Raw genomic sequence first — 22,490 nt, 5'->3', positions numbered from 1 at the left:
TTTCAGTACTAGGGACTACGCCTAGTCTTCCTTCATAAATGTCTTCATTATCGGCCATGATATCAAAGACCATTACCTCTTCAAGAAATACAATCTACTACAGTAAAATGGCCGCTTGTGAGTAGACCTAAAGCACTTTGTCCTCTTGTAACCACCTGTGGTGAATTTCTTACTACTCCCGTCTACTAGCGCAGAATCGTGTAAAATGGCGCGCAATTCTAGGTACCAACCTCTTAACCGACGTCACGCGGCTCTCAACCAATCCTGAACTCGCCATGCTGCCCGCGCCGGGTCTGTTTGGCCAATCAGAATAAAGACTGCAATCGAGAGTCCTGTGGCTATCCCGCGCAACATGGCGGAGAATTTAAACGCTGTGCATGGTGAGTGACCCGATGAGGGTGATAATCACGGAGTAAATAAGCGGCAGGAGGAGTTCATCGATGGTGTCAGTTTAGCGGTGCTGTTTGTGTATTTTCAGGGTGATATTAGTGCGGGATGGATTAGCGGTTACTTATGAGGGAAATCTGAACTTCTCCTTGATTTCAGTCAGATTTGCTGAATGTCTGTCAAGAAAAAAAAAATGGTGGAATAGCGGGTTTTCACATCAACCTTCCCCCTCCCCCAAAGAAGTTAGCTACATGCACACGACCGTTTGTATTTTGCGGGCGATAAACAACGGGTCCGTTTTGTATACCCGGAAACCCGTATTCTGGGATCTGCAAAAAAACGGAGGGCAGGATATGTCAGTATCTTGTCCCAACCCCCTGAGAAGGTCGCGTGTTTCACGACTCATCCGCAGAACACGAACGCCATACGGATAACATCTGCGTGCCGTCTGTGGTCTTCTCATCGCCATAGACTTGAATAAGCGAGGCCGTGCCGCGAAAACACGGATAGGAATGGGAACTGCGCTGTTTTTCGGCACCGATCCCAAGCGGATCCGTGAAAACCGCTTTAGTGTGCATTTCTATATCTGCTAAAAAAATAAATAAATAGCACGCTAGCGAAAACAACGGTCGTATCATTTAGTCCTGTTTATACCCCCAAAATGGTGCCAGTAAAACTACGGCTCGTCACGCACACGGAAGTATATTGCATTTTTTTTTTTTTATTATTTCACAGCGCCAATCTGTATTGAGGTATATTGTGCAAATGATACCCAGGGGGACTAATAAAAAAAACCTCTTCCTATTTTTCGACCCAAAGTAACGTAATAGAAAAGAAACGTAATTGGTATTGACGTATCCGTACAAGTCTGAGGTATTCTAATATAACGGTATTTTACCCGCACCGTCACCTTAAAAAATAATAATTATATATCCGGCAGAATTGCTTTTGGCAAAAAGTGTTAAATCTCATGTAGCCTAAAAAAACTGCCGCTCATCACGCAAAAAATAATCCCTCCATCCGCTACCGCTCCATCGATGGAAAAATAAAAAAAGCTATTAGGCCCCGTGCACACGAACGCATTTTTGCTGCCGCAATTCACCCGCAAATCCGTGGGTGAATTGCGGCCCCATTCGTTTCAATGGGCTCATGCACGTAACCGTGGTTACCACAGTCGGTGCATTGCCCGGGAGCCTGGACCGCAAAAAGATCGGACATGTCTTGTTACGGCCGCATCTTGCGGTCCAGGCCTATAGAAATGAATGTGCACGGTCCCGCGATTTGCAGGTGAAATTATTATTATTTTTATTTTTTTTGGATGAACAACGTTTTTATTGACCCAATATATATCCAATCCGTATGGGAGGCAGAGGCATTTATATTTCTGGGTGGCTTTTGGTCGCTCACGGTGAAGAAAAAGCAACATGTCCTTTCTTTCCGCGGTTTCCGCCTCTCACCTTCCATTGAATCAATGGGAGGCAGAAAAAAACCAACAGAGCTCTTTTCTGAGCGGTTTTCCACAGTGAAAAAACACGTAGAAAAGTGGCTACTGGCAGCAAAATCTGCCTCAAAATTCCTTAAAGAGGCTCTGTCACCAGATTATAAGTGCCCTATCTCCTACATAATCTGATCGGCGCTGTAATGTAGATAACAGTTGTTTTTATTTTGAAAAACAATAATTTTTGAGCAAGTTGTGAAGAATTGGTTTCTTCATGCCCAACTGAGCGTTTTTTAACTTTTGACCAAGTGGGCGTTGTACAGAGAAGTGTATGACGCTGAGCAATCAGTGACCAATCGGCGTCATACACTTCTCTCCATTCAATTCCATCTCTACTCACAGCGTGATCTCGCGAGATCACGATGTGCTTTCACTCCCGCAGTAACTTTACCGAAGTGTCTTGAGAGTGAATAGACTTCACCTCCAGCCAGGATGCGAAGTCTATTCACACTCCTCGCACTTCGGTAAAGTTACTGTGGGACTTGCTCACAGTACAGCGTGATCTCGCGAGATCACGCTGTGCTGTCATTCATGTCCATCTCTACTCGCAGCACAGCGTGATCTCGCGAGATCACGCTGTGCTGTAAGTCCCACAGTAACTGTGGCACTGGTGAAGGTTTCCAGTTTCGCAGAATATTATAACAAGTCCACAAACGTCTACATTGACAGATAAATAAAAAGGTTATGGCTACTGGAATGCAGGGAGGAAAAATGGCTGTGTCGGTTTTGGTTTAAAGGAGTTGTCCGGCGAGGAAATCCCCTTTTTTTCTAAATACGGCCCCAGCTGATGTCTACGTATTCCCCCTGCAGCATTACACAGCGCCCATTGAAATCCATTACAGCAAGAGACGCTCTGTGGCTAACGGGGGTTAATGCGTCTGACATGTATATTCCATAAAGTGTACCTATGCTTTTCAAAAAGCTTTTGGACATGTCATGGTGACATGGCAGAAGTTTTGATGGGTGGAGGTTCGAGCACTGAGACCCCCACCGATCCCTAAAACCAAGCTGCTCAAGAAGCGCTCGGGTGAGTGCTGCGCTGCTTCGTTTCTTATCTGCTTTCCGCAGAGCGGTTTACGGGCTCAATAGAAAGTCTGAGTCTATACACCGCTCCCTCGACTTCTCGAGTAAAGCAGAAACCAAGCGGGACAGCTCTCCCCTGAGCGCTTCTGCCCCTTCGTTTTAGCGATCGGTGGGGACTCGGTGCTCGGACCCTCACTGATCAAAACTTTTGGCATGTCAAAAGTTTGTTTTTAAACTCTAGGTACACGTTAATAAGGCCCCATTTCCATCACGTTATTGCCTTACGTTTATCCTGTACCTCCCGATGTACATGATAAACGTGTTTATAAGGGCTCCGTTATCTCAATGTAGACCAAAAGAATGCTTTTGGTCTCCGTCGGTATACTTTTTTTTTTTATTTTTAAGGATAAAATCGCATAGAAGACGACACTTTTCCATCCTAAAGGAACCCACAAAAATGTATCCCGCTTGGTGTGCGTTTTTAACAACAGGTGCTGTATTCAACAGGGCGCTCCCGACATCACAGTATGGACAGTAAGGCCGGGTTCACACAGAGTTTTTTGCAGGAGGAAAATCTGCCTCAAAATTCCGTTAGGAATTTTGAGGCAGATTTTCCTCTGCCTGTATGCTGATTTTCGTGGTGTTTTTCGCCCGCGGCCATTGAGCGTCGCGGGCATAAAACGCAGTGAAATACGCTTTCTCTGCCTCCCATTGATGTCAATGGAAGGTCAGAGGTGTAAAAGCCCGAAGATAGGGCATGTCCCTTCTTAGGGACAATGGGTTACGTCGGGAGCCGTCCAGACGTAAACATTTGACAAAAGGCCAAGACGTGATGTGAACGCTGCCGGACATATATAGATCCCGGCCCAACAACTGGTGCTGCACCCTTTGTAATAGTAAAAACACGTATAGCTGCTCCTTATGTTACACCATGCCATCAAAATCTGCACCAATATCCTCAGGACCCAGTCTTTTTTTTTCTTGTGACTTCTGGTGATTAGAAAAAGGTTACAATTTATTATTATTTAGTATTATTCATTTATTATTACTAGTAGTATAAATTTGTATAGATTATATAATATTAGTAGAGTTGTTGTTGTTATGGGGACAACGTTTGGCAGGGCAACAGAAATGATGTTCAGTAAAAAGATTCCTTCTTAATAATCCATCTGTCCCCGCCAGCGTTTCACCTGCAGTGTTTCCTCTTTTGCAGGTTGTTCGGTGGACTGTCTCTCCTCTGAATCTCATCTCCAGGTACTTTGTCGTATCGAGCACATACGTTGTGCTGCCCTTGGGGTGAACCGGAAGAATATCTGCAACTTTGAGGTGGAATATCTGTGTGACTACAAGAGAGTACAGGTAGTGTGTATATAGAATATTCTAGGGGTTGTGTGGGGGGACAGACGACCGGTATATGGAAAGGGCTTGTCTTCGGGAGACCTATGTAGTGCTATTTTTTTTTCATCGTTTTAACTTCATTTTTTGACACTGGCAATTGACAATATAAATGAATTTTCTTTAATTACACTTCCGGTTCACTTAACAATGGGAAATGTCAGAGAACAGGGTTGTCAGACTTCAGCCGCAACAATTGACAACTAATGCAGTAGGTGACTTCAACCCATCTGCATAGTCGACAGCCCTCTCAGTCTATCAGTTTCTATTGTTGAGAGTATGGGTAAGGCCACACGGGTTTGCACAGTCCCGGCCGCGGTGCTTCTGACAGCCGTGCCGGCGCCATGTTCAACATGCCTGTTGATGGCTGCACGTTGTTGCTGGTAAAACGGCTGTTTACCGGCAAAATCTCGTGGCCATACAGGGTGTATTCATTACCTGCAAACTTGTGCGGCTGTTAACAGGCAATTTGACAGCCATGCCAAACGTGGTGCTGGCACGGATGTAGGATCGGGCCTCTTCATTTGGGCTTACCCTAATACTGTAAGTAAGAACAAGGAGGCAGAAAATCCCCCCCCCCATGTGTTGACTCCTTTTTGTTTTGTTTTTCCAATTAAGTGGGAGTCTGGCCGCAGTATTATCTAATATAATTTGTCTTAATTAAAGCATATGTCCTGGTATAGGAGCACAGTCCATAAATCGCAAAAAATAAGGACATATCCCATTTTTTGCGACTCATTTCTATTGGCCGGACACACTGGTAAATATACGGGAAGGTGTCCATGGCCAATAGAAATTAATGTGTCAATGTAATGTGTTCATTTTATCTTCAAATACCGATCCGTAATTGCGGATAAAAACTACGGTCGCGTGCACGAGGCCTTAGACCAGGGGTCAGGAACCTTTTTGGCTAAGAGAGCCGTAAACGCCACATATTTTGAAATATAATTCCGCGAGAGCCGTACAATATGTTTAAAGGGCCATTGACAGATCAATCGCTCCAATGTTCACTTAGTACAGCAAGGAATGCTCCTCCCTGCTGTATAAAGCCACAACTGGACTGAAACAATGGTAATTAGCAGTAAAAAAATTAAATAAATAACTTACATTGTGAGCTTGCGATGCATGACATCAGTCCAGCAGTCTGGCTTCTTCTTTTTCCTGCGCATGACTGGAAGCTGGCATTCTTCCCACCTGATGTTGAGAGAATGCCAGCTTTGAGGCATTCGCAGAAGAAAGAAGCTGGAATGTTGGACATGTCACACAACGCATTGTCAGTTATGTCAATTATCTATTTTATTATTTTACAGCGAATTATTGTTTAGGTCCAGCGGTGGCTTAGTGCAGCAGAGAGGAACACTCCTTTGTGTACTAAGTGACCGCTGGAGCAATTGTATCTGTCAGTGGCCCTTTTAAAAGTGTTGGTCTTACAGAAAATGAACAAAAAAGAGAGGCTCAGACCCATCTGGGAGACCTCCAGAGCTGTAATAAAGCGCTCAGAACAGATTTTTGCCCTGATAGTGGTCCTTTAAATCAGTTTCTTATGCCCACAAGCGATTAATTTAAAGCCCCCAAGAGTGTAATATGGGTGGCAGATGTTTTTTAAGGCCATATTTTTTTTTTTTTTTTGGCGGGGGGGCTATATTATGGATTATGTGGGATTATTTTCAGGGGTGAAGTGGGAAGGGGGGGTTGGTGGGACACACTGTATTACACAGCCCCTTTATTGATGCCGCTCACTGCTGCTGACCATGAGGCTGTGTAACAATTTCCATGTTATAATGTTCACCTTCAAAGCAGCAGCACAGCCAGGGGTTTCTGGAACGTCCAAGGGAGACACAAGGGAGGAGGCAGATGCCGCTTCACTAGGGGACGCAGGTGCGTGCTTGCAGACGGCGCGGCTATGCAGGGAGTTATGGGAAATGTAGTCCATGCTCCCTGCCGCTCACCACTGCCGCCAATGCTTATCAGGCCATCAAAGAACTACCGTATATGTCGGCGTATAAGACGACTGGGCGTATAAGACGACCCCCAACTTTTACCCTTAAAATATAGAATTTAAGATATACTCACCATTTCGTGCAGGAGCGCTTCACTATGGCCATCGGCGGCAGGACCCAGGACTCTCTGTCTCTTTGAACTCGCGCATGCGCAGATAGGCGAGGTACATGATGGGGTTAATTACTATTAATGTGAGGAACATGGAGGGTAAATTCATCGCACCTCGCGCCTAACATTAATAAGTGAATGAAAGCCGTGTTTATTTCATTTTTTTACAGCGTACACATCATAAATGATGCAAAAACATTGTTGTCCGCGCCATTACTGAATGTGTGTATTTTATGTATTGAGACTTATTTTAATGTTTATTGTAAAAAAGGTGAAGGTGTATATTTTTTTAAAAATGTAACCATACTTTGTTTTTACTTTCTTTTTAAACTTTAATGTACTGACATATATCAGATATGTGCCAGTACATTAGCCTGTGGACAGATAGCACACAGGCTGTTGTTAGGACATACTTGGGTATATCCTAACAACAAGAGATATGGTCAGACAGCCCTGGGGTCCGTCAATAGACCCTGGGCTGTCTGCCCATATATGGTATGGCCCTCGATCGCGTCACAGGAATTCCCTGTGATGCGATCCAGGGGCATCCCCCCTTCTCACTTTCCCCTGAATGCTGCAGTCAGCTGTGATCGCAGCATTCACGGGAATAACGGCGGAGATGAGAGGTTCTCTGATCTCCGGCGTTATAGAGCGGGGCTGCGGCTGTGTAATACAGCCATTGCCCCGCTCCTGACAGGAAGTGCGCGCGCGGTCAGCATGAGGAGATGCGGCCGGCGCTGCACTAATGAGCGGCAGTTCAGGCACTGAAGACAACATGGGGGTGCTTTGTAGCGCGCCCGCCATGTTCTGTCTTCAATGCCGCAGATCATTAGTGCAGCGCCGGCCGCATCACGTGATGCTGACCCCGCGCGCATATGTCAGGACTCAGGAGCGGGGCTGTGGCTGAATTACACAGCCGCAGCCCCGCTCTCATAGTCATGTGTACTATACTGAGCTGTGCGGCTGCAACGTGCATCCCTCCCATAGACAGGTAGGAGCCCTGTCTGCGAGCCAGATACGGCCATCAAAAGAGCCATATCTGGCTCGCGAGCCATAGGTTCCCGACCCCTGCCTTAGACCATGGAAGATGCATAACGCGTTCCCGCAATGCCATAATCGTCCTTTCTTCAATTTGCTTTTACTGCAATTTCTGTCCTTCCCTACAAGATAATCTTCTTAGTAACCTGAAACAAATCCAACTACACTGCAACCTGTCCCAGTGGTTTTATATAATCCCGATATGTTTTGAAGATTAGTTTGACATTTGGAGTTTTCTATCTGGTTTTCCCTGTCACCATTTATCTAACGGTGACTTTTTGCCCTGTAGGAAGAGGAGTTATACCTTGTGAAATGGAAGGGGTACCCAGAATCTGAGTGTTCGTGGGAACCTCGTCATCACCTCAAGTGCTTCAACCTCATAAAGCAGTTTCACCGTGATTTAGAGCGAGAGCTTCTCCGACGGACCAAGGCCACAGGAAACACTACAAGTAAAAAGGCTATTGCACGGTGCCCGCGTCGGCTTGACTCGAGCCTTTCACATCACGTGGTTTTAAAGGCCAAACAGAGACAACGGCTTCGATTGTGGGAGCAAAAACTAAATACTAAACGAGCCCATCCAGGCCTCATATTAGTAGAGAACGAAGTGGATCTGGAGGGGCCCCCAAAAGACTTCATGTACATTAATGAATACAAGGTGGGGGAAGGGCTAACCATTACTCAGTCTGCTGTAGGGTGCAAGTGCCAGGACTGTTTTACAGATGAGCAAGGCTGCTGCCCGGGAGGATTTCAGAACAAATTTGCTTATAACGAAGATGGACAGGTGAAGGTCAAACCAGGCTTTCCAATTTATGAATGTAACTCTCTCTGTCGCTGCGGCCCCTCTTGTCTAAATCGTGTTGTGCAAAAGGGAATCCAGTACAAATTCTGCATCTTTAGGACCTCTGATGGAAGGGGATGGGGAGTTCGAACCCTGGAAAAGATTCGTAGGAACAGCTTTGTTATGGAGTATGTTGGTGAGGTGAGATGCCATTCGATGTCTATGTGGTGTTGGGCCACCCTCTGCACTCGGGCAGGTCTAGTGTCTTTGATTTCGCTTCTGTAGGTCCTGCTATTCAGACACATTGGGCACGGACCCGACCAGTGATGGAGGGGGCTCTAATAGGAAGAGAGCTGCAATTGCTATATTTAGGAAGTGAGACGGGGCAAACGGCTGCCATATGTTTTCAGTACTGCTAGTTTTAAGGTGGGAGGGGGGGGGTCCAACATGGCTCAACCCAGAGAATGAAATGACAGCCGGGTCTGCCAACGGCCCAGGTTTAGTTGTTTCAAGATCCGATGAACACTGTCGTATCTAGCAACCTGAAATGAGTGGGTTAGCAACTTGGCACAGTATGACTTACCTAACATTTATAAATCTTATTAGGATATTGCAAAAGGTATATATGAATTGTATTTTAGAATTTAAATTGCAATTTCATGTTTTAGGGTGAGAGTTTAAAAAAAAAAAAAAAAAAAAAAACAATTAGTGAGAAGAAATTCTATAGGTGAATTAAAACCCATGTATGTATGTTTTGGATCTAGATGTTTATAAATGATGTGGTATTTGGTTACAGATAATCACCTCAGATGAGGCGGAACGCAGGGGGCAAATCTACGACCGGCAAGGGGCCACCTACCTATTTGACCTGGATTATGTGGAAGATGTGTACACTGTGGATGCTGCCCGCTATGGAAATATCTCGCACTTTGTAAACCACAGTGTAAGTATTCGTATCTGTGTGTGACAAACACAAAGCAAGAAAGTGTCGGTACAAGTTTCAGGCTATGTTCACATCTGAGTTGCAGTGCTAGAAGGACGGACCTAGTAAAGGCAGTAGGGATCGTCCGGAGCCGCTGGTATCTGTCATGGGTTGGATCCGGCTTAGCGTCCTGGTTTCCGTTCTAGACAGAATCCAGGACGCAGATGTCAACAGAGATGTGCATATATATATAATATGCACATCGTGTACCAATTTAGTTCATAATGATTTGATACTGATTCGTTGCAGTGTAAGCCAAACCTCCAAGTCTACAACGTCTTCATCGATAATCAGGATGAACGTCTACCTCGAATCGCCTTTTTTGCTACTCGCACAATACGTACTGGCGAGGAACTTACTTTTGACTATAACATGCAAGGTGAGGCTTTTTTTTTTTTTTTTCCTGGAAAATTTTACTAACCATTAAAGGGGTTGTTTCACAGCAAGAACCCCGGTCTATACGCCATGCTAGGACATATGCATGTGTTAGAGGAGGGTCCCCCTTTACGTGCCAGAACTGCATTACTTCGACAGTAATTAATTTGACTAGCCGGAATGAAATGCTGCAGATGGAAAGTGTGGCTGGTCACGGCTTAAAATATTCAAGGCAGTAGAAATAAAATATTAGTTGCTGGGGGGTAAAGAAGCCGGAGTTGGATTATTTTTAATAAGGGGTTGTCTTCATGAAAACAACCCCATTTAACTAGAAATTGAATAGACCCTAACCCCATTGTGTGATTGTACTCACCATTAGATATAGCGTATTTCATTGTGTAGCTTTTATAAATAAAGTAGCATTTTTAGGGTTTTTATGTTATTCAAAAACCGTGCCATGCTCGTCCATGAGTTGTTTCTGGTATCGCAGCTCACCCTCATTTCGTCAGTCTATGGGAGTTACCCGAAGAACCCCGCAAGCTATTTACTCTATCATTCGGCCTGTGAAAGGATACGGCTGCCTCGCTTGGCAGAAGGGGGTTCTGACAGACCCATTAGTAGTGACTTCCAGGGGTGGCTCCCCCACCTATCTGTTGTTAATAGTACATCGCGTGGGTATGTCCTAAATGTCTGCTTATTTTTGTTAGAATTACCCACCACTATGTTATATAACTAGAAGAAAGTATTTTGCCAGAAATTCACACAGCAAATTTTGTCGCACAATGGGATTTGGTTTGGGCACATAGTGACATTGCATCCAGTCGCGACTTATATCCCGGATTTAAGCCATCTGCGTGGTATAATGCAAAGCAGTCTAGATATAGCCAGGATGCAAATACTGTGGAGCAACACTAGAAGCTTAAAGGGCCAACCCTAAATAACGTATGTGACCCTTCCACTGCAGCAATATGTACTGCCTCACGCTGCGTAAACTGGATGGTAGTAAATTTGCCCATATCTTTGTTTTGTTTTTTTTTTCCAGTGGATCCAGTTGATGTTGAAAGCACAAAGATGGATTCTAATTTTGGTCTGGCTGGCCTTACTGGATCACCCAAAAAAAGAATCCGGGTGGAATGCAAATGTGGCGCAACTAGGTGTCGTAAATACCTCTTCTGAACGTAGACTGTGATTAACTCTTTGTGGACAGGCAGCTTGCTCCCACGGCACTTGAATAACTGTTACCAGGGAGGAGTGGGGTGTTTACATCTCTTGTAACTAATTATTCTGAGGGAAGAGCTCCGACTCTGCGGCCTTCCATCCCCCTCCCACCAAAATATGGTGCTATACAATATTTTTATCTTTTTTTTTTAAATGTAAAATGAACAGGGCTACTTGCGCCTCCGCCATACTCCTGCAAGTACATGGCTCCTCATATCCCTCACTGTCGTTATGCGCAGGGGCCTCTTACGCTGCATTACACTTGATAGTTTACAATACTTGAATTGTCTCCCGTCCGCCATTCAGTCTGTGAGAATATAATGAAATATGCACCAGGTTCTGCTTTCTGGCAGGGTCCGTGTTTCGATCCTTTTCTTTGTAATGAAATATTGGATGATTTATTTTTTAGATTTTTTTTCTGAACACTCTTATTAATGGTTTTATTTTTTAACCTTTTACTCTTCACCTTGTATGTAAATATATGATGTAATCTCAACACGGGTTGACTCTTAATTATGCTGCTATAGAGGGACTTTGTAGGGATTTGGCTATTACATATCCAGCTACATAGTAACATCCTGAAAAGGATGTAAAGCCTGGGCTCATGAGGCGAAACGTTGCTGACTACTGTCACCGGTATAGAAACAAAGCAGAAAATATTAAAACATTCTTATATCATGTCCTGGCAGGAGGTAATGTATATTCATTGTCATGACACTGCAGTAACGTTATAGTGTGTTAATGTGGCTGCACATAGTGATATAGCTATAGCGCTATCTGCAGTGTAAATTAATGGAGAAGTGTATGATGCTGATTGGTCGCTGATTGGTCAGCGTCATACACTCCTCTGTACAACGCCCACTTAGTCATATAGTAAAACACGCCCAGTTGTCCATTGAGAAACTCATTAGCATAAAGCTAATATAGGTCATAACTCCGTCAAAAATGATCATATTTCTAAATATAAAACACTGCGGTTATCTACATTACAGCGCCAATCACATCATGTACAATATAGGCCATTTATAATGTGGTCGAAGAGCCTCTTTAAGGGTTAAGCTAGTTAGCGCCAAGAGCTCCCATTTTTCAGCTCCGAGAATCAGTTTGGGGATTGTATCCTGTGCCTGGCATCCAGCTGAAAATGACATTTTTGAGGAGCATTGTGATGAGTAGCAGAGATTGCTCTTCCAAAATGTCCTTTTCAGTTGGATGCCAGGAACATTACCCAAAAAAACAAATTGGAAAGGTTATCTTTAAAGATACTATATCAATCATCAAAGTCTGCGTTCGTAGTGGTTTTTTTTTTTATTCCATAAGACATATACAGAAAATATAAATAATAGGGTCGATGGATGGGGTGGGACATTGCACATGATTATTCGGGGCTGCTTTAGCTAGAGGGGGTCATGTATTCACTTCTGCTCTCTTCTCCAAATAATAACCATTCCCTTAGCATCACTGGAGGCCAAGAGGCTTTCATCACAGTTGAAACTGACACCAAGAACTGCTGCGCTGTGTCCTTGAAGCTTGTTCACGATGGCCTTGGTGGCCCGTTCCACGTCAAAAAAGTAGACGCACATATCTTCACTGCCTGTCACTATAGAGGGAAAATATACTTATTAAATGTTTCAGGATAATGGTTATGTATATATCTAAATAATGCAAAAAGTCCTCCAAACTGACAAGGGGATGAGCTGGGAAGAGGTAAGAAGCACACGTTACATACTGATCTATACAGTCATAGATACGCACCAACGCAGGCTCCCTGTCTGAAGGACATGAGTGGACAGAAAATACTTCCAATGGCGTGACTCGTCTGCTGGATCGGAAATGTTCGCTTTAACAGTAACGTTCCCTCGTTATCTACAACCCTACAAAGACAGAAAACACCATGCCCGATCGATCAGTCTGTTTACATCGTTACGTTTAGACCTTGTTCACAAAGTGCAGATTTGCATGTGGTTTAAAAAAAAAAAAGAGACAAAACCAGAATAGAACTTGAACATAACTACATACAGGAAGGCCTTAGAAGTCCTTTCCCTCTGGATCCAATTCTGGTTTTGGCTTAAAAATCGCATGCAAAATCTGTAGCAACTCTACTGTGTGAACAAGGCCTTAGTGGGATAAATTACAGATGCAGCAGAGCCTTATTTATAATTTGCCTCTGCTGCCTTTTCAAATAACGTTGTTTCCTATTCTTAAATTCCACATGGAGTCTTGTCAAAACTCATCACTGTATAAATGCCATGTGAATTTTCCCATTCACTGCAAGCAATTCAAGATCTCTACTTGCTGTCAGTGAATGGAATATACCGTTCCGCTAGAGGCGGAAAAAAACCAATCTTAATGATGTTCAACTGTTCGGGCTTATTCAGACGAACGTGGAATACGTCCGTGTGACGGCCACACGGACGTTTCAACGGACCATGTGAAGGATCAGTTGAAAAATAGGACATGTTCTATCTTCTGATTTTACGGATCACTCCATAGACTCAAGTCTATGGGGATCCGTGAAAACGGGACCCGCACGGGGGCAGTGCAGACGTGAAAAACTGCAGTTTTTGATGTCCGAGATTCCCCACGTTCGTCTGAATAAGTCCTTAGGTTATTGGAGCTCAAGAAGCACCGAACAGGGCAGCCTCTGAATAACCTGTGAGGGTTTCCATTCACTGACAGGAAGCCGCAGAATTGAAAGACAAAGTAGTTTTCAAGCTTCACTTACATAAAACCCCTTTTAAAACTCCTTTACCTGTATAACAGCAGCTTATTAATACAGGCATTCACCAGCAAAGAAGGATCCCGGGCTTCACGACTGATCCATGACCGAGCAGAGAGGCTGGTGATGGCACTGCCTTCTGACACCACCAGACGCTTGGCTTTGGTCAGTTTACCTGCAGGAGACAAGTATAGAGCACTGCTATCTCTACTGTACACTTATAAGGTATAACTATAGCAGTGGTCTCCAACCTGTAACTCTCCAGCTGTTGCAAAACTACAACTCCCAATATTCCCTGACACCTGGTGGCTGTCGGCATGCTAGGAATTAGGTCGTTCTGCAACAGCTGAAGAGCCACAGGTTGGGGGAACACTGCTCCACAGTGTTAAACATTTGACCTCAGCAATTTTAGCCTCTAACAATAAGACGTTTGGCAGACACTTCAGGATCTTGTTTTTCCAATGTGTGGCAGAGCAGGATAATAGGTAAAACCAGGTGGGCAGCAGATCTCTCTCTGATAGTTGGTATCAGTAAAGAATCTGCCAGTCTATTCCCATCTCAGACATTTAAAGCCTATCCACAGGCTATGCCATGAATGTCTGATAGATGCGGGTATCACCGTCCTACCTCGCGAGGCCACATCTAGGCGTAGAATGGACATAGAGGTGGCCACTCATCTGTTCGGCTCTCCATTCGCTTCTATGGACAAAGCAGAGCGCCCTCCTTCAGTTGCCCAATTTCCCCATAATCATGCATGCTTATTATAAGGGGGAAAGTGGAATAAGCCGCTGACAACCTTCCCAATCCTTCTTTTCCCCCCTGAAGTTTGTCGTAGCAGTGGGGTCGGGTGGCTGTAGTACACATTGGATTGTCTGTGTCTGGGCACCTTTAGGGCAGTAGTCTGCAGACCACTGGATATGCCACAAGAAAGTGCACCCTGTACGCAAACAATGACCCCACTGGGCCGATTTAACTGGTTGCCGACACAGGACGAGTATGCTTGTCCTGAGCGGCGAGCACTTCGCGCATTAGGACGAGCATACTCGTCCTGTGTGACAGCCGTCCCTGCGCTCGTCTGTGCGCGCGATCGAGAGTGGGGAAACGGCTGTAATACACAGCCACGGCCCCGCTCTGACAGCGGAGAGAAGAGAAACATCTCTCCGCTGTTAACCCTTTGAACGCCGCGATGAAAGCTGATCGCGGCGTTCAAAGAGAGGGGACTGCACATTGATCGCGTCACAGAAAATAACTGATGCGATCAAAGTCCACAACTCGTATGGCCAGACAGCCCAGGGTCCAGTGAAGGACCCCAGGGCTGTCTGAACATATTTCCTGTTGTTAGGGCATACTGAGGTATGCCCTAACAACTGCCTGTGTACAATCAGTAACAGGCTAATGTACTGGCATATAGATCTATGCCAGTACATTACAGTTACAAAATAAAAATCAAAATGATAAATCCCTTTATGGGATTAAAAAAAAAAAGTTAAATGAATGTAAAAAAAATAATAATGGTAAATAAATAAAAAGTAAATAAAATACCCAGAAACACATTTTTTATAATAAATCAACTTTTTAAAATATAAGTCCCAAAACATGAAATAATATAGACACATTTGGTATCGCCATGACCGTAACAACCTGTACAACAAATGTATAACATTATTTATGATGATCGGTGTATGGTGTAAAAAAATAAATATTAAAACTGATGCGCAACTGCTTTTTTTCTGCATTTTAATCTAATTAAAAATTTATAGAAATTAAACGATAATGTATTTGTACCAAAAAATGGTACATACATAAAGTACAACTCGTCCCGCAAAAAACAAAGTCTCATACAACTACGTCGTACAAAAAATAAAAGCGTTATGAGCGTCGGGATGCAAAGAGGGAAATGTAAAAAAAATTGCTCTGTCCTCAAGGCCAAAATTGGCCGTGTCCTTAAGGGGTTAATTGCACAGCAAATGGATAGAAAAGTAATTCTGTTTTCACAGATCCCGCTCACCTGTGGCCATATCAAAGAGGAATGAGAAGATACTCCCGCGGTCATCGCCCGCCCACAGGATACGTCCGGCTGAGTCGAAAGACAGAGAGAGCACTCGTCCGGTCAGCTTGCTGCTGCCGCCCTTCACCTTCTTACCAGTGGAAATATTCACAACATGGATGTTGTGTTTGCTATTACCAACCTTAGAAAGAAAAAAACAATAAATCGGTGTTACCCTTCACATATGCCCTAATTTAGTGGTCTCCAAACTGGCTCTATTGGGGAACTACAACTCCCAGTATGGAGAGCATCGCACCTATATAGGGACCTGTTCTTTCTATATCCGCAGTAAGCATACAGAAAGACCATGGCTGTATATCAGAATATAGGGCAGGGGTCAGCAACCTTCAGCACTCCAGCAGTTGTGTAACTACAACTCCCAGCATGCCCTGACAGCCAAAGACTGGGCATGCTAAGAATAGTATTTTCGCTACAGCCGGAGTGCTGAAATTTGCTGACCTGTGATATAGGGGATCACACTCACCACAGTGAGATTGTTATTGATAGGTTGGAAAGTGCAGCAGAGCATCTGGGCCGAGTCCGGGTCTGGAATCTGTCGGATGCAGCGGCCATCATAGGTGTTCCAGATGTGCATGCTGCCATCCAGAGAGGTGGAGACGATGATGTCATTGGATAAGGACCAGGCAAAGTCACTGACTGGACCGTTGTGTCCGCGTAGGGTCTGCAGGACGGTAGGGGGGGTGGGAACCAGCTGACACACAGATATTGTACCATCCAGGGAGCAGCAGGCCAGGAGGTGCTTGTCGTCATTGGCAAATTGAACCTTGGGGACTGTGAGGACAAAAATAATGTAAGAATCTGGTTTAATAACCCATTGACTGACACCTGCCATCTGGTTCTTACGTGCACCCCATATAGCCAGAGTATAGAAATAAGATTGTTAGCTCTGCTCCCTCCCTATTACATGCTCTGTTGGATCCAGCTATGTCGGTAGACCGGGAGAAAGCCTGACAACTATATTCCCACGCTCTTATGGCAGGTGACATATATATTTCTCTGGATATTCACTAGGTAAATTGCCTCTTACCAGCTTGATCCACGTGTTGGTCAAATATGTGATACATGCCGGCAAATGCATAGTTCTCACTCAGTGTGGTGTCACCGGCCATCGCCCTGCTGGCTTCTGCCAGTGGTGTTGGCACCACACTGCCAGGAGCCCTGTGGGTGAAACACCACGTTAGATATGGCTCATACTGAGTGTTTTTGCACTCAGCGATTCTCCTCACCTTTCCTCTTGTGCCACGCGGTTCATTTGTGCCTGCAGTTGGTAGGAGCCTCGGCTTACAGAACGTCTGTGACCTCGTGAGCCCTGGGAGCGTGGGTCGTCTTCCAAATCCTGAAGGGGTAACAATAAGTAAGTGCAGTTGCCGCCAGCATGGCCGATCATCTGCGTCCCACACAACTATTTGGGTGCATACATATTAAGAACAACTTCCTCCGTGCTCTTGAGGTTCTTAAAGGGGTTGTCTCAAGATTAAAAGTGATCTAACCACAGGATAGATGATAACATGCAGATTGGCGGGGGTCCGACCGCAGGGGTCACCACCTGTCACGAGAACGGGTGTACTATTCTAATAGACTTATGGTGCGGCAGGTCACGCATGCTCACTGATGCTCCATTCACGGTCTATGGGACTGCTGGAGATAGATAAGTACAGCGCCATACAGTGCCATAGAGAATGAATGAAGCAGCAGGGTCCGAGCGAAACCCGTCGCCCCGCTCTGGTGATTGGTGGGGGTCCCAGTGGTCGGACCCCCACCGATCAGCATTTTTATCACCTATCCTGAGGTTAGGAGATAACTTTTAATCTGGAGACAACCCCTTCAAAAATTCTGTACATCTTTTTTTAAGATCGGTTTCTGAGAAAGCTGGGCGGTGATCAATACGTCAACCATTACAGTCCAGAAGAGCAAATATGCCTAGATGTGCAGTGATATAAAAGGACAAGATCACATGAGAAAGTATGTCTTTCAGGAATCTGGGAAAGCTGGGTGAAAGTAGGAGTGGGCTCTTATTCTGATTGTCCGACAGCTTTTCCAGAATCCTGAATGGCACTCTCCCGCAGATAAATGGCTCGAGTCCTCCGGAACGGCTCGCGACTCTCCATTCTGGCTCATAGAGGGGGGTTCCAAGCTGCGGACCCCTCTATAATGTCCATATGCCCTACCTGAGCATATGGACAGGGGTTGTCTTCATGAGAAAACCCCTTTACAGGGTTTTATCAAATGCTTGTAGGACAGGTTAACCCAATGATGGCTCACCTCCATACGGTCCAGGGTGGTGCGAGAGCTGCGGATGCTGTTACTATGTGCTCGAAAGCTGCTCTGCTCAGACAGGGGTCCGTATCTCTGTGCAAGGAGTTGACTACGAAGTTTCAAGTACTGTCGCCGCAGCTGCGGATCATACCCGGCCTTAGCATTCTCCCGAAGGAGCTGGCTGCGTCTCCGGATGTACTGAGTGCGGAACTGTGGGTGCGCAGGAGTGCGGTATGCGTTGTACCTGACGGAGAGTTATTAGTTTACAGTCACTGTACACAGGCAGACACATATACACATTGTACAGACGCTCTTTACCTTGCATCAACTGCCAGAACCTGTTGCCAGACAGCAGCCATTCCACGGACACTGCAGTTCCCTCAGCTCGAAATGACGGAGAAATCCTAAAAAGTGACAGCTAATTCTTAGTTTTATTCTTATTAATAACAGGGTGAATCAGGACTCAACCCCCACATGTCAAAAACAAAAAACATATAGCTCTGCTTGGTGTCAGTAAACAGAAACATGTGTTTATGCCCAGGAGCTGAAACTGCACTAGACAGAACACATCTGTTTTGTTAAAGGGGTATTCCCAACTCATACATTATGCCATGAATGTGAGTGCCCCGAACCCCGTCCCACCTGGTGAAACGGTCACTGCCTCCAGGTGGAGACGGGGCTGCGAAGCTCTCACTTGCTCGGCTGTTCTATGGATATGCCATAAATGAGTTGGGAATACCCCTTTAAAGGTGTTCGTTTTTAAAGGGACTGTCCACTTAGGACCTTTCTCTTTTCTGATGTTGCTCTTCTTGACAGAAACCTAACCAAAGGGTACACCTATCTATACCAGCAAGGGAAGCATAGTATTGCATGGCGCCCCATTGAGGTCAATCGGTTGACCAACTCTTGGTACCCACTCAAAGACGCCCATAACCCCTTTCTGGGCACATGGAGAGGGATTGTCCTGGGTGGAGAAGCACTTTAACTTTACGAGGCTCACCGACTTGTTATTCTTTCAGGCACAACCAGTTTCTCATTATCATATTTGTGACTATATCAGGTGGGGAGTGTCACAGAGCTGCATGTGTCAGAGAAGGAACATCTATATCTGGCCATACAGCCCCCCCCCCCCCCCCCATCGGTTCAGCTACAAGCGGGCATGTTGTTTCAATGGGAAGAGATAAGCGGTTGTCAGATACTGCTTATCTCCTGAGTAAACAAAGGGTTAAAATCCAACCTGTCCAATCCCTGCTTTTCATAACAGCAAAGGTCTGTCCCAATATTCATTCTGCCAGATCAATGATATCAACTCCATTATATGGGGAGCGGTAGACATGTTGCTTTTCTTCTAGTGCTGCAGTGAGATTGTTAAATAGAGCGATCACTTTAAATAAATTTGGGTGACCCACTGAGATCTCCACAAGAGGGTGGAGCGCCTGAAGGGTCACCCACAGGCATAGATTAACATATATGACAGCCCTTCTAGAAAGCGCTGCATTGTAGCTAATGAATCACGTGACCCATAATATCTTATACACAAACCAATCAATCAATGCTCCGATTATAACACATCCATAAGTGAAGAATAATACTCTATATGAGATGTACAGCTACTAATATATAAAGACAAGGAACCTGCTCCGCCGGAACACCCATCCGCCCTGACTCCACCGGTGACGTCATCATTTAAATCTGCACATCATATTGGTCTACAGGCTGTCAAACGCTCCACCAACCAGGAAGCATCTTCCCTGGCTTCGACCAATAGCCATCGGGAGGAGGCGGATTTTTTGTTGTCAATCAACGCGATATTATAAACTAGAAAACAATGTCATAATTCGAACACTAGGTGGAGGTTGAGTGTTATTTTGCTGTCTTAACTCCAGGTGCAATTTTATTGTAGTCTTATACATGGTGTACAATATAGGATTTTTTTGAATGCTCTCCAACGTTCTGAAATGGAAAATAGGTAGAGCCAATCATAGTGCCCTCACCACTGTCAGACACACTGCTCCCACCACTGCCAGACACTCTGCTCCCACCACTGCAAGACACACTACTCCCACCACTGCCAGACACACAGCTCCCACCACTGCAAGACACACTGCTCCCACCACTGCCAGACACACAGCTCCCACCACTGCAAGACACGCAGCTCCCACCACTGCCAGATACACTGCTCCCACCACTGCAAGACACACTGCTCCCACCACTGTCAGACACACTGCTCCCACCACTGCCAGACACACTGCTCCCACCACTGTCAGACACACTGCTCCCACCACTGCCAGACACACAGCTCCCACCACTGCAAGACACACTACTCCCACCACTGCCAGACACACAGCTCCCACCACTGCAAGACACACTGCTCCCACCACTGCCAGACACACAGCTCCCACCACTGCAAGACACACTGCTCCCACCACTGTCAGACACACTGCTCCCACCACTGCAAGACACACTGCTCCCACCACTGCCAGACACACAGCTCCCACCACTGCAAGACACGCAGCTCCCACCACTGCCAGATACACTGCTCCCACCACTGCAAGACACACTGCTCCCACCACTGTCAGACACACTGCTCCCACCACTGCCAGACACACTGCTCCCACCACTGTCAGACACACTGCTCCCACCACTGCCAGACACACAGCTCCCACCACTGCAAGACACACTACTCCCACCACTGCCAGACACACAGCTCCCACCACTGCAAGACACACTGCTCCCACCACTGCCAGACACACTGCTCCCACCACTGCAAGACACACTACTCCCACCACTGCCAGACACACAGCTCCCACCACTGCAAGACACACTGCTCCCACCACTGCCAGACACACTACTCCCACCACTGCCAGACACACAGCTCCCACCACTGCAAGACACACTGCTCCCACCACTGCCAGACACACAGCTCCCACCACTGCAAGACACGCAGCTCCCACCACTGCCAGACACACTGCTCCCACCACTGCCAGATACACTGCTCCCACCACTGCAAGACACACTGCTCCCACCACTGTCAGACACACTGCTCCCACCACTGCCAGACACACTGCTCCCACCACTGCAAGACACACTACTCCCACCACTGCCAGACACACAGCTCCCACCACTGCAAGACACACTGATCCCACCACTGCCAGACACACAGCTCCCACCACTGCAAGACACACTGCTCCCACCACTGCCAGACACACTGCTCCCACCACTGCAAGACACACTGCTCCCACCACTGCCAGACACACTGCTCCCACCACTGCCAGACACACTGCTCCCACCACTGCAAGACACCACTGCTCCCACCACTGCTCCCACCACTGACAGATACACTGCTCCCACCACTGCCAGATACACTGCTCCCACCACTGCCAGACACACTGCTCCCACCACTGCAAGACACGCAGCTCCCACCACTGCCAGACACACTGCTTCCACCACTGCCAGACACGCAGCTCCCACCACTGCCAGACACACTGCTCCCACCACTGCCAGACACACTGCTTCCACCACTGCCAGACACACTGCTCCCACCACTGCCAGACACACTGCTCCCACCACTGCCAGACACACTGCTCCCACCACTGCCAGACACACTGCTCCCACCACTGCCAGACACACTGCTCCCACCACTGCCAGACACACTGCTCCCACCACTGTCAGACACACTGCTCCCACCACTGCCAGATACACTGCTCCCACCACTGCCAGATACACTGCTCCCACCACTGCCAGATACACTGCCCCCACCACTGCCAGACACACTGCTCACACCACTGCCAGATACACTGCTCCCACCTCTGCCAGACACACTGCTTCCACCACTGCCAGACACACTGCTCCCACCACTGCCAGATACACTGCTCCCACCAACCACTGCCAGACACACTGCTCCCACCACTGCCAGATACACTGCTCCCACCACTGCCAGATACACTGCTCCCACCAACCACTGCCAGACACACTGCTCCCACCACTGCCAGATACACTGCTCCCACCAACCACTGCCAGACACACTGCTTCCACCACTGCCAGACACACTGCTCCCACCACTGCCAGATACACTGCTCCCACCAACCACTGCCAGACACACTGCTCCCACCACTGCCAGATACACTGCTCCCACCACTGCCAGATACACTGCTCCCACCTCTGCCAGACACACTGCTTCCACCACTGCCAGACACACTGCTCCCACCACTGCCAGATACACTGCTCCCACCAACCACTGCCAGACACACTGCTCCCACCACTACCAGACACACAGCTCCCACCACTACCAGACACACAGCTCCCACCACTACCAGACACACAGCTCCCATCACTGCCATACACGCTGCGCCCGATATTACCGGACACACTGCCTCCATAAGAGCCAACCACACTGCCCCACACAAGCTACAGCCAGCAAAGTTAGCTCTTCCACGTATATAAAAATCTGCTTTTAACCCCTTTCAGCCGCAGCCATTTTTCAGATTTTCATTTTCATGGACCCCCAGTGATGAGGAGAACGGGGGGCCGAAAGTCCCCCGAAGTGCTCCATGAGAATGGAGCGCTGGTGCGCATGCTCGATAAGCGCTCCATTCATTTCTATGGAGCTACTGGAGACAGCGGTTCCTGAAGTGCTGTAGGTGGGGG

At 46.6% G+C, this 22,490-nt stretch overlaps 2 protein-coding genes across 5 annotated transcripts; one reads left to right on the top strand and one right to left on the bottom strand.

Moving 5' to 3' along the window:
* Positions 1 to 304: 304 nt before the first annotated feature.
* SUV39H1 (SUV39H1 histone lysine methyltransferase) lies at positions 305 to 11,299 on the top strand. Of its 2 annotated transcripts, none has more exons than XM_075834930.1 (6): positions 305 to 380; positions 4,122 to 4,267; positions 7,740 to 8,231; positions 9,025 to 9,171; positions 9,460 to 9,589; positions 10,628 to 11,299. In XM_075834930.1, the coding sequence occupies exons 1-6, from the start codon at positions 353 to 355 to the stop codon at positions 10,759 to 10,761; spliced, it is 1,077 nt and encodes a 358-aa protein (XP_075691045.1). In that variant the 5' UTR covers positions 305 to 352; the 3' UTR covers positions 10,762 to 11,299. The 2 variants fall into 2 exon arrangements, with proteins under 2 accessions (XP_075691045.1, XP_075691044.1); XM_075834929.1 differs by having other exon boundaries at positions 7,740 to 8,429.
* A 794-nt stretch (positions 11,300 to 12,093) lies between these two features.
* Positions 12,094 to 19,548, bottom strand: WDR13 (WD repeat domain 13). 3 transcript variants are annotated; one of them, XM_075834928.1, is made up of 11 exons: positions 19,479 to 19,495; positions 19,081 to 19,197; positions 18,162 to 18,247; positions 17,850 to 18,087; positions 16,814 to 16,923; positions 16,615 to 16,745; positions 16,051 to 16,358; positions 15,528 to 15,708; positions 13,553 to 13,694; positions 12,556 to 12,674; positions 12,094 to 12,400 (listed from the first exon to the last, which is right to left on the bottom strand). In XM_075834928.1, the coding sequence occupies exons 3-11, from the start codon at positions 18,200 to 18,202 to the stop codon at positions 12,216 to 12,218; spliced, it is 1,455 nt and encodes a 484-aa protein (XP_075691043.1). In that variant the 5' UTR covers positions 18,203 to 18,247; positions 19,081 to 19,197; positions 19,479 to 19,495; the 3' UTR covers positions 12,094 to 12,215. The 3 variants fall into 3 exon arrangements, with proteins under 3 accessions (XP_075691043.1, XP_075691041.1, XP_075691042.1); XM_075834926.1 differs by lacking the exon at positions 19,081 to 19,197 and having other exon boundaries at positions 19,479 to 19,548; XM_075834927.1 differs by lacking the exon at positions 19,479 to 19,495 and having other exon boundaries at positions 19,081 to 19,468.
* Positions 19,549 to 22,490: the final 2,942 nt, after the last annotated feature.

The sequence above is a fragment of the Rhinoderma darwinii genome, chromosome 8, assembly GCF_050947455.1.
Source record: "Rhinoderma darwinii isolate aRhiDar2 chromosome 8, aRhiDar2.hap1, whole genome shotgun sequence".
NCBI lineage: Eukaryota > Metazoa > Chordata > Amphibia > Anura > Rhinodermatidae > Rhinoderma > Rhinoderma darwinii.
This window is presented reverse-complemented; position numbering and strand designations above follow the sequence as displayed.

What these genes read in the sequence shown, in the direction of transcription:
- SUV39H1 (XM_075834929.1), top strand. Translation starts at nt 353, where the DNA reads ATGGCGGAGAATTTAAACGCTGTGCATG. An exon ending in GAATTTAAACGCTGTGCATG is followed by an intron (nt 381 to 4,121) that starts GTGAGTGACCCG and finishes CCTCTTTTGCAG; the next exon opens with GTTGTTCGGTGGACTGTCTC. An exon ending in CGCACTTTGTAAACCACAGT is followed by an intron (nt 9,172 to 9,459) that starts GTAAGTATTCGT and finishes GATTCGTTGCAG; the next exon opens with TGTAAGCCAAACCTCCAAGT.
- WDR13 (XM_075834926.1), bottom strand. Translation starts at nt 18,202, where the DNA reads ATGGCTGCTGTCTGGCAACAGGTTCTGGCAGTTGATGCAAG. An exon ending in CCACCCTGGACCGTATGGAG is followed by an intron (nt 16,924 to 17,849) that starts GTGAGCCATCAT and finishes TTACCCCTTCAG; the next exon opens with GATTTGGAAGACGACCCACG. An exon ending in CCTCTTTGATATGGCCACAG is followed by an intron (nt 13,695 to 15,527) that starts GTGAGCGGGATC and finishes TGTCTCCTGCAG; the next exon opens with GTAAACTGACCAAAGCCAAG.